General features: G+C 54.2%; 1 protein-coding gene across 7 annotated transcripts in view; it reads right to left on the bottom strand.

Moving 5' to 3' along the window:
- The window catches only part of OSBP2 (oxysterol binding protein 2), a 100,949-nt gene that overhangs the window by 33,800 nt on the left and 45,745 nt on the right, over positions 1–21,404 (bottom strand). The window contains exon 1 of one of the 7 annotated variants that reach the window (XM_071445793.1): positions 20,351–20,504. The exons of the other annotated variants lie outside the window; for them this stretch is intronic. Coding sequence (XP_071301894.1) covers positions 20,351–20,429 — 79 coding nt within the window. The 5' untranslated portion in view covers positions 20,430–20,504. Of the gene's footprint in view, positions 1–20,350; positions 20,505–21,404 lie in introns of those variants that run through there. 7 annotated transcript variants of the gene reach the window in all.

Here is a 21,404-nt window from a genome sequence, read left to right as displayed (position 1 = left end):
CCCCGGCCGCTGAGCCCGGCAGCGCCGCGGGCAGGGACCAGGGACAGGGACAGGGAGCAGGGAGCAAGGACAAGGGACAGGGAGCAGGGAGCAGGGACAGGGACAGGGAGCAGGGACAGGGAGCAGGGACAGGGAGCAGGGAGCAGGGAGCAGGGACAAGGGACAGGGAGCAGGGACAGGGAGCAGGGACAGGGAACAGGGACAGGGAACAGGGAGCAGGGAGCAGGGACAAGGGAGCAGGGAGCAGGGACAGGGACAAGGGAGCTGGGACAGGGAGCAGGGACAGGGAACAGGGATAGGGAGCAGGGACAGGGAGCTGGGACAAGGGAGCAGGGACAGGGAGCTGGGACAGGGAGCAGGGACAAGGGAGCAGGGACAGGGAGCAGGGATAGGGAGCAGGGACAGGGAACAGGGATAGGGAGCAGGGACAGGGAGCTGGGACAAGGGAGCAGGGACAGGGAGCTGGGACAGGGAGCAGGGACAAGGGAGCAGGGACAGGGAGCAGGGATAGGGAGCAGGGACAGGGAGCAGGGATAGGGAGCAGGGATAGGGAGCAGGGACAGGGAGCTGGGACAAGGGAGGAGGGACAGGGAGCTGGGACAAGGGAGCAGGGACAGGGAGCAGGGACAGGGAGCAGGGAGTAGGGACAGGGAGCAGGGACCCCCTGCCAGCGCTGGGGGTCGTGGCCACCACGCCCCCCGGAGCACAGCATGGTGGCAGTGGCACCCAGAGCCCTGAGCAGCCACTCCTGCGGCTGTCACCGAGATCTGGTTCAGGGTTGGGAGTGCCACACACCAAACCTGCCCTGCCCAAGCTCACTGGGGTCGATCCACCCTGCACTGGGGGCTCTGCCAGCTCTGCTCGGGGCAGGGTGAACTGTGTCACTTGAGGGAAAGGTCACAGAGACACCAAGGAAAGTGACACTTTATCCAAAATTACCACCACGTCTTCAGAGGGCAGAAAACGCCACGATCAGCACCTCAGCTACAGCAAAAAATTCCTGCAACTCCAGAACACTTCAAAGCAGGAAATTAACCCAAATCCACTCAGTGGGGGTAACACAGCATTTCTGATCACCCCACTGCTCCCTCAGGAAGGAGGTGATCGGGCCCAAGAAGCAGCAGCACCCAAAGCAAACACAAAGAGAGAGAAGCAGGTCCTGGACAGGGGCTGTGCCCCATCCTTATGCTCCAAAGTTCAACCGAGGGTTTTCCAGGTGCTCCCAAAACCCAGTGAGACACTAGAGCAGGAAGCTGCTCCTGTATCTCCCCTCTCTCCATCTTCTGTTTGTGATTTCAGAGAGATGGACACCAGCAAAACCCAGCTGCAGCTGCTCTGCCAGGTCTGGGGGTCTTGGGGGAGTGAGAACATTCTCCAAACAGTCCAGGGGGTTTGAGGAGTGAGAACATTCTCCAAACAATCCAGGCACAGAGCTCAGGGAAGGCTCTGGTGTAACAGGGGAGCAGCACATTCCCTCTCAGCACTGGGAGGAAAGAAGGAAACCCGTGATTCCCTGGCAGGTGGGTGTTTGGCTGCTATTCCTGGCTCATTGATAGCAGCTCTGGAAATGCTGTGGGGACTGGGAGAGGTGCTCAGGCACTGCTCAGACTGAATGCACAGTAAGGAAAGCAGAGGAAGAGCACCCTTTGATGGCTGTGATCCAAAGGCAAGGATCTGGATAAATGTGACAGGAACAGGGAGTGGCAGCAGGAGCAGAGCACAGCACAGGGTCACAGCAGGGCTGTGGTGAACCTCCCCAGAGTGGATGTGATGGGACAGGAGGCACAGCTCAGGAACAGCACTGATCCTCCACAGCAGGACCAACCTCACTGTCCAAGGACAAAGGGAGAAAATCCAAGGAAAACAGGGCATGGAGCAAACCTTCAGGTGGCTCCATGAAGCACCAGGACAGCATCTCCCAGTGTCACCACCTGGTCCCTCTGCAGCCCAGCTGAGAAACAAGAGCAGAGCTGCTGGAGCCAGGAGAGGAAGCAGCCACCAAGGAGAATCAGACACGCAGGGGAAAGCAGCTGAGAGCTTCCCAAGGAAGGTGAGCTGCCAGCTGAGGGGCTGGCAGCTGGGCAGCTCCCACAGACAGGCCGGGCAGGGGACAGGACCAGGGGTTTGAAAACACCCCCAGAATCAGGGAAGTCTCCAGAACAGCTAGCAGGGGAACAGGAACAGGGACAGGGACAGGAATAGGGACAGGAACAGGAACAGGGACGGGAACAGGAAGAGGAACAGGAACAGGGACGGGAACGGGAACAGGGACAGGGACAGGAACGGGAACGGGAACAGGGACAGGAACGGGAACGGGAACAGGGACAGGGACAGGGATGGGAACGGGAACAGGAACAGGGACGGGAACGGGAACAGGAACAGGAACGGGAACAGGAACAGGGACAGGGACAGGGACAGGGACAGGGACAGGGACGGGAACGGGAACAGGGACAGGGACAGGGACAGGGACAGGGACGGGAACGGGAACAGGGACAGGGACAGGGACAGGAACAGGAACGGGAACGGGAACAGGAACAGGGACAGAAACAGGAATAGGAACAGGAACAGGAACAGGAACGGGAACAGGCAGGATTCCAAGGACTCCATCCCAGGAGGGTGCACAGAGGCACCACAGCAATGGCTCAGGCTCACACCACAGGCCAGCTCCAAAAGATCTGGCAAGAAAGCCAAAGCCACTTTTCTATCAGTAGGGAAAATAACCAAAACCTCCTCAAAGTCCATCTTCTGATACGAAAGTTTCAAGCATTCCCAAGGTGCCTTCCACAGTGGGGCACACAAAGGATCTCCAGCAGGGTGGGCACATTCCCTGGGCTTGGAGATTGTCCCTGCACCTGTCCTGAGCCGGTGCTTCCAAGGACAGAGCATTTCATAGCCTGGACACCCACTGGGAGAGGGACACCAGGCTGCTCCTGCTGCTCTGAGCTGTGTCCCTGGAGCTTTCCAGAGCACTCTCTGGCCTCCTGCAGCACCTCTCTCTCCAGGTGAGAAACTCTGCTCTTCCCCCAGCAGCCTGGCAGGCTGTGCAGGCTGTGCCAGCTGCCTGCACTCCAGAAGGCAGAACCTCTTCTCCACAGCTCTGGGATCTGATCACTAACGAGGCTGGACTTTAACAGCCAATTTATAATAAAGTCCCATGTTTTATAAAGCTCTCAGGAGCAGAAGCCAACCCCACTGGCTCAGCTGTTATTGCCAACAGGAGGATGAACATGGCAAAACCCATCTCTGAGGGACTCCAGGGAACAATCCAAATTTCCCAATTTTCTTTTTAGAAAAAATACCAAAAATAATTCACAAAGACAATTTTATCTGCAAAAACTGTGCCAAGCAAGAGAAAGTATCACTCTGCCTATCTCCAGTCCCTTTAATTTTCCTCCATCCTGCCTTACACAAAATGCTGCCCCAAAGCCCTGGCCCCGAGGGGTGTCAGTGCCCAGGTGCAATCCCAGATCACAGCCTGGGATTTTTCACAGAACCACAGAATGCCCTGAGTTGGGAAGGACCCACAAGGATCACCCAGACCCCTCAACAATCCCCCCCTGTCCATCCCTGGCAGTGCTGCCCAAAGGCTCCTGGAGCTCTGGCAGCCTCGGGGCCGTGCCCATTCCCTGGGCAGCCTGGGCAGTGCCAGCACAGGGATGGCAGAGCAGGGAGAGGGATGGGCTCTGCACTCTGCCAGGACATTATTTCCTGCCCATTGACCGAGGCTGTGGGAACAGTCCCTGCCCGAGTGCTCAGCTTGAGGCAGGAACACAGCGTGGCCCAATTTTTCATCGCTGTGCAGAATTATATAAATGCCTCAAAGCCCAGGAAAAGAGGGAAGGAACCTGGGTCAGGCCAGTGATGCTGCTCATTCCAGCTGAGCTGAACATCCCTCACCAGCTCCTGCTGTCCCAGAGCTGCTGCTGTGGGATGCTGGAATGCTGGCAGGATGGCAGCAGGATACCTCCTTCCTCCTCCTGCCTGGGCAACTGCAATCACAGAACCATGGAATGGTTTGGGTTGGGACCTTAAAGCTCACCTCCTTCCATCTTCTTGACATGGGCAGGGACACCTTCCACTGGAGCAGGAACCAATAACTAATATATATATAATTAATTATATAATATTATATATATATATATACACATCAATATATATCAATATCTCAAGCAACATAATTTGTTGCAATTATCTCAAATTTAAGCATGGGAAGAAGGAAATCCAATCTCACAGCGACAGTGAAATAAATCAGAGTAGCTGAAAGCAGAAATGATCACAAAGAGCACCCAAACCTCCCCACTGCCATTCCCAAGGTGGAGCTCTGACACTGGCTCTAAAGGTGCTTCCATCTTTCTCCTGGGAGCTCCCAGGAAAGCTGATCAAATCCCAAAGCCACAGAAACATGAATCCTTCTGTCTCCTGCAGCAAGCAGCAGCCACTCAGATCTGCACCAGCTTTGGAGCTGCAGCCCCAGATCCCAGTGGAGGAGCCCTGCTGCCACCAGGCCATCCCCAGCACCTTTCCAGCATCCCCAGCAGCTCCCCAGCATCCCCCCAAGCTGTACCAGCAGGACAAACTGCCATGGGAATGCTGTGACACAGCACAGGGCTCTGGGATCCCCTCATTCCCCCCTCAGGGCTGTTCTCAGGGAAGCTGCTTTGAATCAAGGATCATTTAGGAAAAGACCTCCAAGACCATGGTGTCCAACCTCTGACCAATCTTTGCCCATGACACACCAAGTCCTGCAGTTAAAGCTGGAGATTATCACCAAGGGCTGGAGGAGAGAGCTGCAGAAAGGTTTCTCCTATTGCTGACAATGAAGGATTCACTCAGGCAGAAAGGTGGAAGAGCAGGGAGCCTCTGCCTGGAGGTCTCTGCTTGGAGCCCAGCCAAACACCACAGCTTTGGGGATCCTGCCCTTATTCCAGCTTTTGGATCAGCTCAGACAGGGAAAAAATCACTTGGCTTTGCTAAGGCTGGGAAAACACCCTGAAGGTCAGGAAATACCCACAGAGAGAGTCAATCCAGGGCTCCTCATTCGAGGATGGAGCACAGGGGATTTGCAGAAGCCAAAGTGCAGTGGGCCCAGCAAGATCACAGCACTGAGACTTTAACCTGAATGGGGGGGTCCTAACAGCACCCACTGAGGGTCACAGAACCTCCTGGAAGCTGCAAAACCACAGATTCCTCAATACTTGGGAGGATTTAGGAGAGGGAAGAGGGGGAGAGGGGAAACATGACTCCCACAGGGTGATGGTGAGGGACACCCAGCAGAATCCAACTGAAACATTTTCCAGCACAGCCCAGAAGGAGTTTTAGTGATGGCCTTGAAGGGGATTCCAAACATTCGGGGAATGAGGAGGAACCAAAACAGAGGAAGAGAGGACTGGCTGAGGTGGAGGATGCTCAGAGGCTGGAGCATCCATCCCTGGAGTGCATCCAGGGCAGGGAATGGAGCTGGGAAGGGGCTGGAGCCCCAGGAGAGGCTGAGGGAGCTGGGAAGGGGCTCAGCCTGGAGTAAAGGAGCCTCAGGGGGGCCCTTGTGGCTCTGCACAGCTCCTGCCAGGAGGGGACAGCTGGGGGGGTCGGGCTGTGCTCCCAGGGAACAGGGACAGGAGCAGAGGGAACGGCCTCAGGCTGGGCCAGGGGGGAATACTGGAAAAATTTCTTCCTGGAAAGGGTTTCCAGCCATGGCATAGCTGCCCAGGGCAGTGCTGGAGTCTCTGTCCCTGCAGGGATTTAACAGCTGTGAGGATGTGGCACCTGGGGACAGGGATCAGTGGTGGCCTTGGCAGTGCTGAGGAATGGTTGGACTTGATGATCTCAGAGAACTTTTCCAATTTTAATGATTCTGGGGTTCATTTCCAATGCTCTGTGCTCTTGTCTCTGGATGCTGCCCTCCACTCCTTTCCCCCAGTTTGGTCCTTTTGGATCCTCAGCTCCCAGCAGTTCCTAAATCCCATTAAAACCCAAACCAACATCCCCCAGCTGGGCAAGGCCAAAGTGGATGGGGACCATGTCCAGGAGCAGCAAAAAGCCTGGAGGCCCTGCAGGAGGCAGGAAGGGCTCCCTGCTCCTCCCCACAGGGAGCTCCCCCAAGGACACACAGAGTGCCTCCATCCCTGGTTTCCAGCCCCCAGCACACCCTGTCCCTGCACAGGGAAGGGCTCAGGGATGGATTCCCTCTTTCCATGCAGGATGGCAGCAGTGCTCCCACCCAACCTCACCCCTCCTGGTGCTCCAGCTCTGCATCTGCTCCTCATGGAACACAGATCCTCCCTAGAGCAGCAAACCCTCAGGGGGGGCAGGGGGCTGCCAGTCCCATGCTGGGATGCAGGTGGGCCTGGATCCCCTCGGGAAGCAGCACATCCCTGGCTCAGGAGCTTCACCCCGGCTCACCCTGCGCCTCCTCATGCTCAGAATTAAAGGCAGACGTTCAGCAGGAATTCCTGTAGCTCTTCCCCAGGGAACAAAAGCTCCTCAAGAAAACAAACATGAAAGGCTGGCAGGAAAAATTTGACAACAAATTGCCAGGTTCCTGTGGTTCTTGTGCTGTGGATGAGGCAGCCCAGCCTCCACAGCATCCTCCTAAGGATTCCTGCATTCCCAGTGTGCTCTGGAGATTTCCCTGTGCTCGCCAGTGGCACAGAGGGACTATTCATGATTTGAATTCATCCCCCTCTCCATCCTGCAGCCAAGCTTTGCCCTGGCCTTGTGCAGGGCCTGGTGCCAGCACCTCCAGGACCCTGGGTCAGAGCAGTGGATTTGGGCTGAGCAGAGTGAGCAGCCATCACCACCCAGCTCCAACCCCAACCCTTTCCCCATGCCACGACACAAGTGTGGCACAGCAGGGCTGGCCCCAGGCACTGCAGTAACCCACATACCACCACCCTCCTCCTCCTCCTCCTCCTCCTCCACCTCCTCCTCCTTCCCCCCTCACTCCAGCAATGCTCCACAAATGCAGCTGCTGCTTCCCGCTCTCCTCGCATGCACTCGGGGAACATCTGCAAGCCCAGGCTAAAATCCCAGAGACACAAAGCACAGCAGCTTCCCATAAATCCAGGAGCACTCACTCCAGGCTGGTATTTTACACCTCCATCCCCAAACCCAAGTGCTCCCTGAGCCCAGCCCCTGCTGCTTTGTTTGGACTCGGGAGCAGCTGGGGCTGGCTTTGGTTTGTAGGGCACGGGCATGTGGGGTTGCTATAGGAACAGGCAGCCTCACCGTAAGATGGGCAGATTATTTTTGGAGCTGTGATGCAATTTAATCTATGGAAAATGGATCGGCCGTAAGCCTCCTCGGGCTTGTTTCTCAAACACAAACCTCAGTGCCTGGAGCAGCAGCCCAGCAGAGCCACCAAGGCAGAGCTCCCTTTCCAGCCCTTTTTCCATCCTGAACTCTTCCCTCAGATAAATGTTTGCCATTGCCTGCAATTTCTCCATTGCTGGTGGGAAAGCTGCTGGCTGGAGGCACAACACCAGAGCGTCCCCATGCTCTGGGGACACATTGGGACTTTGCAGTGCAGTCCATGGGGACCCCTGGGACAGGGATCCCATGGGAAGCACTGCCACACAGGGCTCCCACCCCAAAACCATCAGGGAGCAATCCAGGGAGCTGCTGCTCAGGGCTGGGCTGCTCCAGTGGTGCCCATGGATGAGCAGAGCTGGGAAGAGACTCTTCAGGAGGAGAAGGGATTGAAAGGTTCAGCATTAGACCTTTTATTCCAAAATTCCCAAACTGCATCCAGAGTCTGGCTGTGATGTCTCCAGTCCAAAACACCACAGCTCCTCAGGCCCACACCATGCCTGGGGCAGGCAGTTCATCCCTGCTTATCCTCCTTTCCAAGTTCAGCACAGCTCTCCCCCCCTACATCCCTCACCTTTCTCCATCCCTCATCTTCCTCCTCCCTGGGAGTGGAAAACTTTCCCTTCCCAAGTATCCTCATTTTCAGCAGCAGTCCTTGTCCTTCCTGCATCACTGTGAATCTCTCCCCAGTCCTCCTGCAAGCCTGAGCTGCTTTCCTACCACTGCACCAGAGCCTCTGGAGCCTCCCAAGGCAGGACTGGCCCTGGGCTGGAAATTAAACTCAGTTTTCTCCTGGAGGCAGCTGGAAAAAGCTGATGGGGGGTTGGAATTGCAGGATCAATACTGCAGGAGTGAAGTCAAGGAACCCAGAGCAGAGATCCCTGAGTGCTGCCCATAGGGAAAGCTCTGATGGGATAGAAGGAATGCTGATGACTTTAATTCAAACAGCATTCCTGGGTTGCCCCAAAGCCACCAGAGACCACAGCAGTGACAACAAAGGGGAATCTCAGCAGCTGATTTCCCTCTGGACAGCAGGACCTGCACATCTGCCAGGGGAGCTGAGCTTGGAAGCCTCAGAGTCCCAACCCTGGCTGCTCCCAGTCCTGGAACAAGCTGCCTTCAGCCTGGATGGTCCCAACACCAGCACAGCATGGATTATGCCTCCATTCCCAGTTCCCCCTCTTGGGAACTTTCTCCTGCCTTTTCCCACACTTGTCCGGGAGTTTTGGATCTGAAAGTATGAAAAGTATCCCACTGACTGGGAAAAACTGGGAAAAGCCTTTTCTCCTCCCACAGACAGAGTGGAAGATGTCCATGAGGATCAGCCAGCAGCAAAGCCTGCAGCCATCCCAGCTGAAACTCCAAGCTCTTTCTCCTCACTGTAAACCCACAGAAATCAATCCCACCTCCTTTCCAGATTCCCCATTTATCCCAGCCCCAAGCAAGGGTATGATTCAGAACCAGCAGCCCTTCCTGTGTGGAATTATCCTGATCTCTGGGATCTGCTGCTCACCCGTCATTCCTGAGGCAGAGCAATTTCCAGCCTGGCTCTGGCAGACACAGCTGCTTTCATCACTTTTAATCGCTATGAATATTAAATGGAGCAGGGATCTATATTTAATAGCCTGGCCAGGCTGCCAGGGAGATGGATGAGGTTTATAGCAGCTGCAGATGCAGGAACAGGCGGAATTTTGGTGGTTAGAAAGAATTACACTGAGAATTAATCATCAAAATAGTAGGGAAAATAATCATTCATAAATCATTCCAAATCCGGGTGATCGCTCAGCAATTACCACCAACCTGCCAGGGCTATGGTTTCTCCCCACTAATGCAAGGGGAAATGGGAGCAGGCAAATGGGAGCCTAAAAATAGGGAAAACTGGCTGCTCCTGACAAGCTGGGACACACCCCAAAGTCACATTCAGTGGGAGCAGGTGGAGAGGGCCCAGCTGGTGATGGGGCTCCACAGAGCAAACCCAGAAATCAAAGGCCACTGCTCCTAGGGGTGCTCACCTGGGGAGGAGAAGGCTCCAGGGACACCTCAGAGCCCCTGCCAGGGCCTAAAGGGGCTCCAGGAGAGCTGCAGAGGGACTGGGGACAAGGGATGGAGGGACAGGACACAGGGAATGGCTCCCACTGCCAGAGGGCAGGGATGGATGGGATATTGGGAATCAGGAATTGTTCCCTGGCAGGGTGGGCAGGCCCTGGCACAGGGTGCCCACCCTGGATCCCTGGCAGTGCCCAAGGCCAGGCTGGACACTGGGGCTGGGAGCACCTGGGACAGTGGGAGGTGTCCCTGACCATGGCAGGGGTAGAAGGAAATGGGCTTTAAACCCATCCAGCCCAAATTCCACAGTTCTATGAAAAAAGCAGGATACAAAACTGGTCAGTGGAAAGCAGAAAGCATCTCCATTCCCATCACTGCAGCATTCCCAGCCCGGCTATTGAAGATTTTATTGCTGCAATTACAAAATGATGATGTTCCTGGTCAATAATCCTGAGCAGCACAGGCTGCACTTTGGCTGGACAGCACTCCTGCACTTCCCAGCACAAATGGGGTTTTCCCAACACCCAAACAGCCCCAATAAGATGAAATTCAGGCTACAGAGTCACACAGATTGAGTTCAAAACATAGCAAAAGGCAGGGTTTGAACTAAAATAGGATGGACACACTGAAGAAATGGAGGTGAAATGCAGGACGTGATCAATCCAAGACTCCACATGGCCTCAGTGGAGAGACTGAACCCAAGAGGCAGCCCTGGAGCCAGTGGCCATGGCTACTCCTAAAACCACACAAATTCCAATGGAACTTGGGAAAGTAAGCTAAAAGAGCAGATTAATTCAGGGTTATAGAAACAGAGAAGGCAAATTTGAGACATGAAGTGATTTCTGCTAAGTCCTCACCAGCCCAAGGCTGGTTTGGGATCCTGCACTCCCAGAGTGTCCCAGGAAAGGACACCCCTGATGCCACTGGGGCTGGGAAACACAGCCCAGAGGGACAGTGGCTGAAGGACAGGGTTGGGCAGAAGTGGGAGGAGTCAACTGGACACATTCTGACAATCCACAAGGAACCACTAGAGATACTCAGGAAGCAAAGCTGGAAAATGGAGCAGCTACAGAGGGGCAGTTGTGCCACAGAGCCCTGAGGGGGGAGAGCATTGTCCCTGTGTCCCTGAATGCAGGAGAGACCTGGAGGGGCTGGAGCCAGGGAACGGAGCTGGGAAGGGGCTGGAGCCCCAGGAGAGGCTGAGGGAGCTGGGAAGGGGCTCAGCCTGGAGCAAAGGAGCCTCAGGGGGGCCCTTGTGGCTCTGCACAGCTCCTGCCAGGAGGGGACAGCCGGGGGGGTCGGGCTGTGCTCCAGGGAACAGGGACAGGAGCAGAGGGAACGGCCTCAGGCTGGGCCAGGGCAGGGGCAGGGTGGATTTTGGGAACATTTCTAATGACTGAAAGGGTGGTCAGGCACTGGCACAGCTGCCCAGGGCAGGGGTGGATCCCCACCCCTGCAGGGATTGAACAGCTGTGTGGATGTGGCACCTGGGGACATGGGGCAGTGCTGGCCTTGGCAGTCCAGGGGAACATTTGGACTTGATGCTCTCAGGGGGCTTTTCCAACCTAAAAACCATTTTGTGACTCTATAAATACATATATATTTAAATATATATATATGTATGTATGTATGTATGTGTGTGGGTTGAAGCACAGGCAGGCACGAGTGCTGCTTCCACAAGGCTTTCCAGTGGATTTCTTCACAATCCTTCCAAAACTCTTCTCAGGAGGAGCCAAGAAGCTTTCCAAGATGCCACTTTGCTGGCTTTGGGAGGAGGTGGAGGATTGGTGGCTGTTTTTTTGCTCTGCCTTTTGCCTACAATGCTCTGTTCCCTGTTTCCAAAGGGATAAGGAGTTGGGAGCCCTATGGAAAAGTACAGATCCAGCCCTGAAAGCTCCTGAACAGGGATCTGAGGGGCAGAGCTGGCAGGGAACACAGCAGGAGATCAAATGAACCCAGCTGATGCTTTTTGGGAGCACTGGAGAGTCACAGTTAGAGCTGCTGGACAGGCCCAATGTCCCTCCTGTCCCCTGAGGGCACTTGTGAATAGCAATGAGCAAAAACATGGAGGGGAAGGAGTGATTACAGGGAAATAACGGCTCATTAGCAGATAATTGGGGGCTCAGCAGCGCAGCTCATTGCCAGGAAAGAAAATTTTTAAAAAATTAAAATAATGGCTTGATAAAAATAGAAACTTTTTCATTCTCCAGCTCAGAACAGCAGCGACACACGAAGTGCTGAACTCCAGGAGCAGCGTGGGTGCAGAGCTGGGGCAGGGACAGTGAGGGTTTGAACTACAAATAGGATGGATCCAGGAAATAGGATCCAGGAAATAGGATCCAAAACGTCCCTCCTGTCACACCTGGAAATGCTCCCCTGCCAGGAACCCCTGCGGGAGAAGCCAGGATGGGCCCCACTGGCACACGGTGCCTGCAGCATCACCTTCAGCTCCTCATTTCCTCTGCAAGCCCAGGAAGTGCCCAGGGATCCCAGCAGGCCCTGCCAGGGCCTAAAGGGGCTCCAGGAGAGCTGCAGAGGGACTGGGACAAGGGATGGAGGGACAGGACACAGGGAATGGCTCCCACTGCCAGAGGGCAGGGATGGATGGGATATTGGGAATTAGGAATTGTTCCCTGGCAGGGTGGGCAGGCCCTGGCACAGCTGGGGCTGCCCCTGGATCCCTGGCAGTGCCCAAGGCCAGGCTGGACACTGGGGCTGGGAGCAGCCTGGGACAGTGGGAGGTGTCCCTGCCATGGCAGGGGTGGCACTGGATGGGCTTTAAGGTCCCTTCCCCACCCAACCCATGCCATGACTGGGAGCTGTGGTGACCTTGCAGGAGGCCCCATCACTCCAAAATCTGCAGTCAGCCTGGATATCCAGTTACCCTCCCCACCACCCCTCCCAAAGCTGCCTGTGAAAGCAGTTCTCATCCCTGGATAGATCCAAATCAGCAGGACAGAGGCACAGACCTCTGTGTCCCTTCCTGAGCCTCTGAAAGATCCACATCCAGCTGAACATCTCCCATCTGCCCTTCACCAAACCAGCCCAGCTCTGATTTCTCTGTGCCCTCTGAATTCACAGCCCACACCTGACCCAAGGCAGGACTTGCCCTGCCTGCAGCTCCAGGACCATCTCCAAGGGAATATTTGGCCCACAGACAAAAGTGGCATCATAAATAATTCAGTCACTTGTTCTTGTCCAAAGCATGCCAGGAAATGTCCAAAACTTGTTCATTAATTGTTTCTGTTCCTTTAGTCACCGAATCCTTCAGTATCCAGTGATTTCTATAGATTTGCATCACTCCCCCACACTGAAATGGAGCAGCTGCCACAGCCTGGTGGCACCATGAGCTTGGGGACAAGAAGTCCCTGAGTCCCTGAAGGGGTGACAGGCAGGAGCAGGACACAGGGCCAGGCACAAGCAGCTTCCTTAGCCAGGAACAACTCCAGAAAATGGCAAATAGCTAAAATTCCAATATTTTGGAGGAAATGAGATCTTTTCAGTGCAGATACTCACAGAAGTGAGAGTGTCACAGCTGGGGGGTGACACCCTGCTCTTCCACAGACCACAGCAAACCCTGGCACGCTGCTACTGACACCATGGCAGGTCTTGGATGTCTCCTCCTGCATCACTGAACATCCATTTTTTATGATGCTTAAACATTTTCCAGCCCCAGGTCCATCTCCAATGTCAGCAGGGCGAGGAGGGGAGCTCACAGATGGCCTCTGCCCTGACATCCATCAGGGAGGGAGGCTTGGGAAGCCTTGGAGAGCTCCCAGGATCCCTGGGGATAACATCACCCTTGGTGTAGCCAGGACCACTCCCAGGGGCTCACCACAGTGAATCTGGCCCAGATTCATTTATGGCTTTTTTCTGGAAGTCTCCCATCAGCAGGGAACACAGATCCTGCCCCAGGCTTCCTCCAGCTCATGGAAAGCAGTGGGAGATGTGCAAAGGACACTCCTACACTCCTGTCAGCTCTCTCCTTGCTCACTGACCCTGGAACAAGAAGATGACAAGGACCCTGACTCCCAGGGAGGGGGAGCAGAGGGAGAGGGAGGCAGGGAAGGGACAGGGCTGGCTCTGTCCCTGCCACACCCACGGCTGTGCAGGATCACAGGGGAACAGCAAAACCCAGCAGCAGCAGAACACAACAGCAGGGATGGTGGGACACAGGCAGCACAACCCAAACCCTGCTGGGCCACCCAGAGAGGCTCAGAGAGCCCCTGAGCCTCCCTTCTCCCAAATCCAGCAGCTGTTGTGTCCCTTGCCTCAGGATCAGGGCTCAGCTCATCCCTGCAGGCCCCAAGCTCAGCTCGGAGCATCCAGGCTGAGCTGCAGTGAGGCCACAGAGACACAGACACCTCCTGATGGGCACTGAACCCCTCCTGAGCTGGCAGGGCTCAGCTTACCCGGGGTAAGAGGATCCAGGGGTGTCAGGTGTCCACCCTGCTCCATTCCCCAAGGTCAGGACATGCCAAAGGCACAGCTCAGACGTGCAGGAGCTGGGAGCCTCCCAGCCCCCCTGCTCTGCTCAGGCTCAGGGAGGATGGCAGCAGGGCAGCAGCAGCCCCAGAAAGGCTCCCAGCTTCCATCCCTTCTGCCTTTGGATTTCAATCCTGCTCCCTCTGAAGCCACAGGCAGGGAAAGCCTCCAAGTCCATGAAGTCCAAGCTGTGCCCCATCCCCACCTTGTCACCAGCACAGAGCACTGAGTGCCACATCCAGGCCTTCCTTGGACACCTCCTCCAGGGATGGGGACTCCAAACCTCCCCGGGCAGCTGTGCCAGTGCCTGTCCACCCTTTCAGTCTTTAGAAATGTTCCCAAAATCCACCCTGCCCCTGCCCTGGCCCAGCCTGAGGCCATTCCCTCTGCTCCTGTCCCTGTTCCCTGGAGCACAGCCCGACCCCCCCTGGCTGTCCCCTCCTGGCAGGAGCTGTGCAGAGCCACAAGGGCCCCCCTGAGGCTCCTTTGCTCCAGGCTGAGCCCCTGCCCAGCTCCCTCAGCCTCTCCTGGGGCTCCAGCCCCTTCCCAGCTCCGTTCCCTGGCCTGGCCACGCTCCAGCCCCTCCAGGTCTCTCCTGTCAGGAGGGTCCCAGAGCTGCCCCAGCACTGGAGGTGCCCCAGCAGTGCCAGCTCAGGGCATGGGCACTGCCCTGCTCCTGCTGCCACCCCAGGGCTGACACAGCCCAGGTGTCCTTGGCCTCTGGGCCCTGGGACAAACCTGTCCCCAAGGCCAGGGCACTGTCACATGTCCCAGCTTAGAGCAGGAAGTCACAGTTCACTGCCTGTGGTGAGCCATGGACCATTCCACATGGGCCCCATGCCTGGCACCACCTCCTTTACAGCCAGAACAGCCCCAAGCCCCTCCTGGGCTCAGTCCCTGCTGTGGAAACACAGGGAAATCCAGGTTTGATCCCTGCAGGAAGCAGCAGCACAGCAGCACTGGCTGCACTGACAGCTGCTCCAGCAGCAGGACACAGAGCAGGAGGGGCTGAGGCCAGGCCATGCTCAGCAGGTCCTGTCAGTGATTCACTGCCAAAAGCTCCTGGAACAACCAATCCATCCCTGGAATATCTCAGCAGCTCAGCACAGGCAGGGAGAAGGGCACTCCACGCTGCACAGCCTCCCCAGGAAGTGCTGTGCTGGCTGTCAGTGCAGAGAGATCAGGGAAAAAAGGGAAAAGACAAAGAAATCCACTCCTGCTGCAGGCAGGGCCTCTCTTTGCAGAGCTGTTTGATGGAGCTGGGAGCTCATCTCCCTTCCAATTCTATAACAGCATTTCTGGTCTCTAATTAACACCATCAGGCTGTCAGGATGGCCACTTCCTCCCTAATTACTGTGCTTTGTAATTAAGATACAGCTAATAAACTCCTGTTATTAGTGATTGCTGCTGATCAGCTCTGAGGTGCAGAGCAGCTCCTGCCTTGTGCCGGCACCAGGAGCTCCAGGGCAGTGCATCCATGGCACAGAATGCCAGGATAATTTAGGTTGGGAAAGCCCTTAGAGGTCATTGAGTCCAACCATGAACCCCCAACACCTCCAGGCCCACCCTAAACCATGTCCCTGAACCATTTCCATGGCACCTGCACGTCCTGGGGATGCACCCTCTCCCAACCAAGCCACATGTGCTGGTGGGCAGGAATCCACCTTCACAACTGCTAAAAAAGAAAGGGAACAGGGCAGAGAGGGCATCTTTGGAAAGAAGATGAACATTCCCTGCCCTCAGCACATGATCTGCTGCTCTGCTGAGTGTTCAGGGCTCACTGCTGGGAAGGATGGGCTTGGCCAGCTCCAGGCACTGCCATTCCCTGATGGCCCCAGGGACACTCATCCCAGTGAGAATCATGGAATGGGATCATGGAATGGGATCATGGAATGGGATCATGGAATGGAATAATGGAATAGAATCATGGAATAAGATCGTGGAATGGAATCATGGAATGGAATCATGGAATAGAATCATGGAATGGAATCATGGAATGGAATCATGGAATAGGATCATGGAATGGAATAATGGAATAGAATCATGGAATAAGATCGTGGAATGGAATCATGGAATGGAATCATGGAATAAGATCGTGGAATGGAATCGTGGAATGGAATCATGGAATAGGATCATGGAATAGGATCATGGAATGGGATCATGGAATGGGATCATGGAATAGGATCATGGAATAGGATCATGGAATGGAATCATGGAATGGAATCATGGAATGGAATCATGGAATAGGATCATGGAATAGGATCATGGAATGGGATCATGGAATGGGATCATGGAATGGGATCATGGAACACCCTGAGCTGACCCCCAGGATCATCCAGTCCCACCCCTGTCCCTGCCCAGACCCCCCAACAATCCCACCCTGTCCATCCCTGGCAGTGCTGCCCAAAGGCTCCTGGAGCTCTGGCAGCCTCGGGGCTGTGCCCATTCCCTGGGCAGCCTGGGCAGTGCCAGCACCCTCTGGGGGCAGAACCTTGCCCTGATCTCAGCCTGAATTCCCCCTGGCACAGCCCAGTGCACAGAGACACCTCCACATCCACTCCTCCAGCCCTGGGGTCAAGGGCAGTCACAGGGGAGGGTTTCCTTCCACTTCTCACCTGGACATCCCAGCTCCCACCGAGCTCCCTGAGCTCCCACTTCTCGAAATGAAAAGGATTCCACAACATCAAACATCTCCAAACATCTCCATGGACATTCTTACATCGTTATTTCACCTGGAAAAACCATCCACAGCAAAGGACACCAGGCAGGGCCCCACATCAGTGCACCCTGAGTGACCCATGACTCTTGGAGAATCCAGGCTTTATTTTAAAGCAGGTGAATCCACCAGCCCTGATTACAGATTTAAAGTGTTTTCCACAAATAAATCAGCAGCCACCACTGCTAAAGCTGCAATAAAACACCTCCAGTTCCCCAGCAGCTCCAGCTGGGCACAGCCCCAGCCCAAACTCCAGACTCTTAACCCAGGAACAGAACAACCAGGATGCAGCCCATGGATTCAGCACCTCCTTGTGCCAAAACTCTCAGGAAAGAGCTCCCCACCTCAAGAAACTTCTAAATAAATCTGGATAAAGGCTGAATCAACATACCTGCTTTGGGAGCAGGATACAGCCTGTCCATCACCACCCTGTGCTTGGTCCTCCTGGAAATTTAACCCAGCTCATTCCTGAGCAGACTTGAAACACTCATTTCAATGGTTCCTAGCTGGGCCATGAAATAAATACACTCTGCATGTCCACAGGGAGAGAAATGCATTTTTCCATCTATTTTATGGTCCCCCCTGTGTGCTGAAGCCACGGGCCAGGTGCAGCCCAGGATCTGAGTTTCCTTTGAGGATAATTGCCCATGTCACCACCAAATATTAATGACAGGCTGCATTTGGGCATGGTAAGAAACCCAGCACCAAACACACAGCATGGAGCTGGAGAGGGAAATTCCTAATGGAAATGCCCTCTGAAAGCAGCAACAGCACTGCTTCTACTGGCAAGAGCTTTGAGATCCTCAAAATTAACTAATGATAAGCCAATTATCTTAATCTGCTAGCTACCCACAGACCTTTCTGTGCACAGCAAGTGAAGTGTCTGCATTCCTCTGCCTCTAAAGACTTCAGCACCTCACTCCTTCCTCCTTAATTTGGCTACAAACCCAAAACCCAAGATCCCATCAGCTCTGACTGAACCAGATCAGCCCCTTAACACACAAACACAGAACAAAACATCTCCTTAAATCCACCTGCACCTTCCTTTGTCTCTGTATAATCAAAAGAGCACTGGCACAATTTGCGCCATCCCCTGGATCCCTGGCAGCGCCCAAGGCCAGGCTGGACAGGGCTTGGAGCACCCTGGGATGGTGGGAGGTGCCCCTGCCCATGGCAGGGGGTGGCACTTTAAGGACCCTTCCAACCCAATCATTCTGGAACATTCAACCCAAAGATTCAATAATTGGTTTTATCTTAGAAGCACAAAAGGAACTCCTAAAGCCACCCAAAGCCTCCAGGCTGAGCTCCTCTGTTCCCAAGGAATCTCCTGCTGAGCAGAGCCAGGCCCAGCTTTTCCCTGGGCTGCTCATTAAAAGTCATCAGCATTTTAAACATAATTCAGACAGCTCCTTTTGAGGAGAAAAGTGGATTTAAGGACAAAATTTTGGTAGGGGAAAAAAAATCACAGCATGAGGATTTCTAAATGAAAAGCAAAGCCTCCTTGGGATTTTCCCATCCAAAATATTGCATTTCCAATGGGGAATGTGCTTACCAGAGCAACACACTTTGCACATCACAGTTTTTACAGTAAATTGGTTTTAAAAGCCACCATTTTCCCAGCTTTGGGGTTCAGTTTGCTGTTAAAACATGACAAATATTTGCCTGTCATGTCCCAAGGCCAAAGCCTCTGGGTTTGTCAAATCTGCTCCACATGTGTGAAATGGATGTTCCCTCCACCAGACAGGGAAAATTTTTCCATATCACTGCAAAGCTTGCCCAAAATACCACCATAAAATGGGGGAAAGATGCTTTGGGGGCAGAAAAAGACCAGGCCAGCCATGGGAATACCCCAATCTCACCTCAGATACCCTCAAAACCTCTCCCCAGGTTCTTCCCTGCACTTCCCAAGCCCACTCCCCATTTCTCCAGTGTTCACCACTCACCTTCCCCAAATTTCCACACAAGACTGGTTTCAGCTTTTGATGAGAATAATTCTGGTTTGGGGCATTTTATTCTCCACTGAAGGCTTGTTATGTAAAGCTCTGTGCAGAACTCCTGGAACACGCATGTCCTTACGTCACCCAGCTGGAAAAACAGCTCGAGAAGGGAAGCAAAGGGAAGGGGACAATCTGGATTTGATAAAAAAGGTTGTGGGGTTTTTTTTTGGTCATTTGAAGCTAGCTGTAAATCCTCAATTGCTTGAATTTTGATTTGACCTATTTGCATTCTTCCTTTCCTCACCCTTTCTGGGGGAAGGAAATTGCATTTTGATAAAATAATTTATGGTGAAGCGATGCTTGAGAGCAGGACAGGACCACAGGAGGGAGGGGAGTGACACAGGACCATGGGATCATGGCATGGGTTGGGTGGGAAAGGACCTTAGAGCCCATCCAGTGCCACCCCTGCCATGGCAGGGACACCTCCCACTGTCCCAGGCTGCTCCCAGCCCCAATGTCCAGCCTGGCCTTGGGCACTGCCAGGGATCCAGGGGCAGCCCCAGCTGCTCTGGGCACCTGTGCCAGGGCCTGCCCACCCTGCCAGGGAACAATTCCTAATTCCCAAGATCCCATCCATCCCTGTCCTCTGGCAGTGGGAGCCATTCCCTGTGTCCTGCCATCATCCCAAACTACATCAAAGCAGCAACATTTGGATTTGACCATCACAAGGCCCAGGTGTGAATCACCAGGTGCTCCCAGGTCCCTGCAGGCAGACCCTTGGAACACTGCAGGGACAGAAATAAAACATGGGATGTGATGAGCTGCCAGTGCCCAGGACCAGGGGAGCTGCCTCTGGTCTGCAAGGAAAGCAAAGAACATTCTGCAAGTCCTCATTTCTCACCATCAGCCTCCATCGTGAGCCACTGGATTTTGCTCAGCCCCTCCACTGATGAATCATGGAATGGTTGGGTTGGGAATGACCTTAAAGCCCATCCAGTGCCACCCCCTGCCATGGGCAGGGACACCTCCCACTGTCCCAGGCTGCTCCCAGCCCTGTCCAACCTGGCCTGGAACACTTCCATGAATTGTCAGTGCTGCCATAAAGCAGCACAAAAGTTGAACTGAAAGGCAGGACCCACCCCTAGCCTCTTCCTGCTTCATGCCACTGAAGAAAAACCACCAAAATGGGGATTTCTGTCCCAAAGCAGTGCAGATTTGGGCAGAGCATCCTTTATCCCATAAAGGACAGTGCTCCTGCACATCCAGCACTGGGCTCTACTGGGAAACACCTGGAATGACACAGAGGGCAGTAACAGACAGGACATTTTAGTGCACACCTTAAACACAGCTCAGTGTTCCTGGAGAACAGCTCTGCCTCTCACCATGGCATGGGCAGGGAGCAGCACAGGACCAACACAGCAATGCTCTCAATTCCATCTGAACTCAAAGGAATTTGGCTTAGAACTCAAAAAATACATCCTGACACCAACACAGGGGCTGATTTACCCATGACAAACAGCCCAATACCCTGTGCAATTAAAGGTACCCGAATAGAACAAATTATCAGCAAATTTAAAGGGTTGCTTTTTTTTTTGTATTAAAACTGAGTCAATCTGGATTCTGGATTTTTTAAACACCTGATAAAGCAGGAGCCCCACACTTTGTCCATCTCCAACCAAACCCAGCAGGGCTGTAGCACATGATGCCTGCAGGGCAGATCCCACACGTGCATTCCTAATATTCCTGTCTGGGGTCAAACACCTCCTCCCCAGCCCACCCCAGCAGAGCAGCCCCTCCATCGCTGCCCAGCAGAGCAGGGAAGCCCCAGGGATGCATCCAGAACGCCGGGAAGGCCACTAACCCTTGTGGAATTTATTCAGACAGCCGGCGTTGCAGAAGGAGCGGAGCGATCCTGTCTCCCAGCAGCCCCTACCCTTCATCCCCACCGCGGGATGGCTCTGCCGAGGCTGCCACGACTCCTACATGGCTGCGAGCTTGGGGATGCAGGAAAACCCACAGGGATGGAGAGATGGCCCAGGGAAATGTCCTTATTCCAGTGCCACACTTCCCATCATCCATTCCCAGCACATGCCGCTAGCAGGGCACTACGGCTCCATCACCAAAGCAGCCTCGTACCAGCATGCACCACGGAGCAGCCCTTAACTCCATCCCTGCCGGAAAACAGCCTCATCCTGCCCAAAAAACCGCGACACAGAGCGGCAGCAGCAGCCCCAGCCCGGCAGGCTCGGCTGGGACCGGCTCCGGAGCGGTGCCTGTGGATACCCAGCCCCAAAGGCAGAGGGATGCTGCATTTTCGGGAAGGGAGGGGGAGATTTGGAAGCTTGTCCCTTTAAATGCTGCTGGAGGTTATTTTTAGGACATTGGCTTAAAATAAAGACCAGAATTCCTTTATTTTTTTATCAGAAAGTCCATGATCCATTTTAGTCACTCGGTCACATTTCACATCCCAACAGCTCCGTAACAAACCCAGGAGGCTCCTCCAGCCCTGTCCTCCCTGAGATCCATTTTCTCACCCCTCCATTCCAAAACCACTGGATTTTCCCAGCTTTAATTTGCCCAGTCTCAAGGGAATGTGTAATTCTGGAGGAAAAATTCGGCATAAATCCCAATCCAGAGCCCAGCAGCTGCTGCCTGTGCACAGTGGGACCCAGAGCATGGAGTGGGAACTGGGAATTTCCAGGACCCACAGGGATTAATAGTTTGCATTTGATCATTTTTTTCTCACTCCAGCTGGATTACAAAGGTTTTACAGCAAGAAAGAAATGTTTGTATTCCAGCTTTTAAGTTGGAACCACTTTCTGAGGACACATTTAAATAGAGAGGCAGGGACTGTGCAAGAATTCCAGGTAGAAAAAGGAGAAATTCAGCCAGATCACACAATCTTTACTATGTGC

This window comes from Agelaius tricolor, unplaced genomic scaffold (genome assembly GCF_023055355.1).
Source record: "Agelaius tricolor isolate 1412-34295 unplaced genomic scaffold, bAgeTri1.0.p SCAF_20, whole genome shotgun sequence".
In the NCBI taxonomy this organism is placed as follows: Eukaryota; Metazoa; Chordata; class Aves; order Passeriformes; family Icteridae; genus Agelaius; species Agelaius tricolor.
The sequence above is the reverse complement of the archived record's forward strand: the minus strand, read 5'-3'. Positions and strand labels throughout refer to the sequence as shown.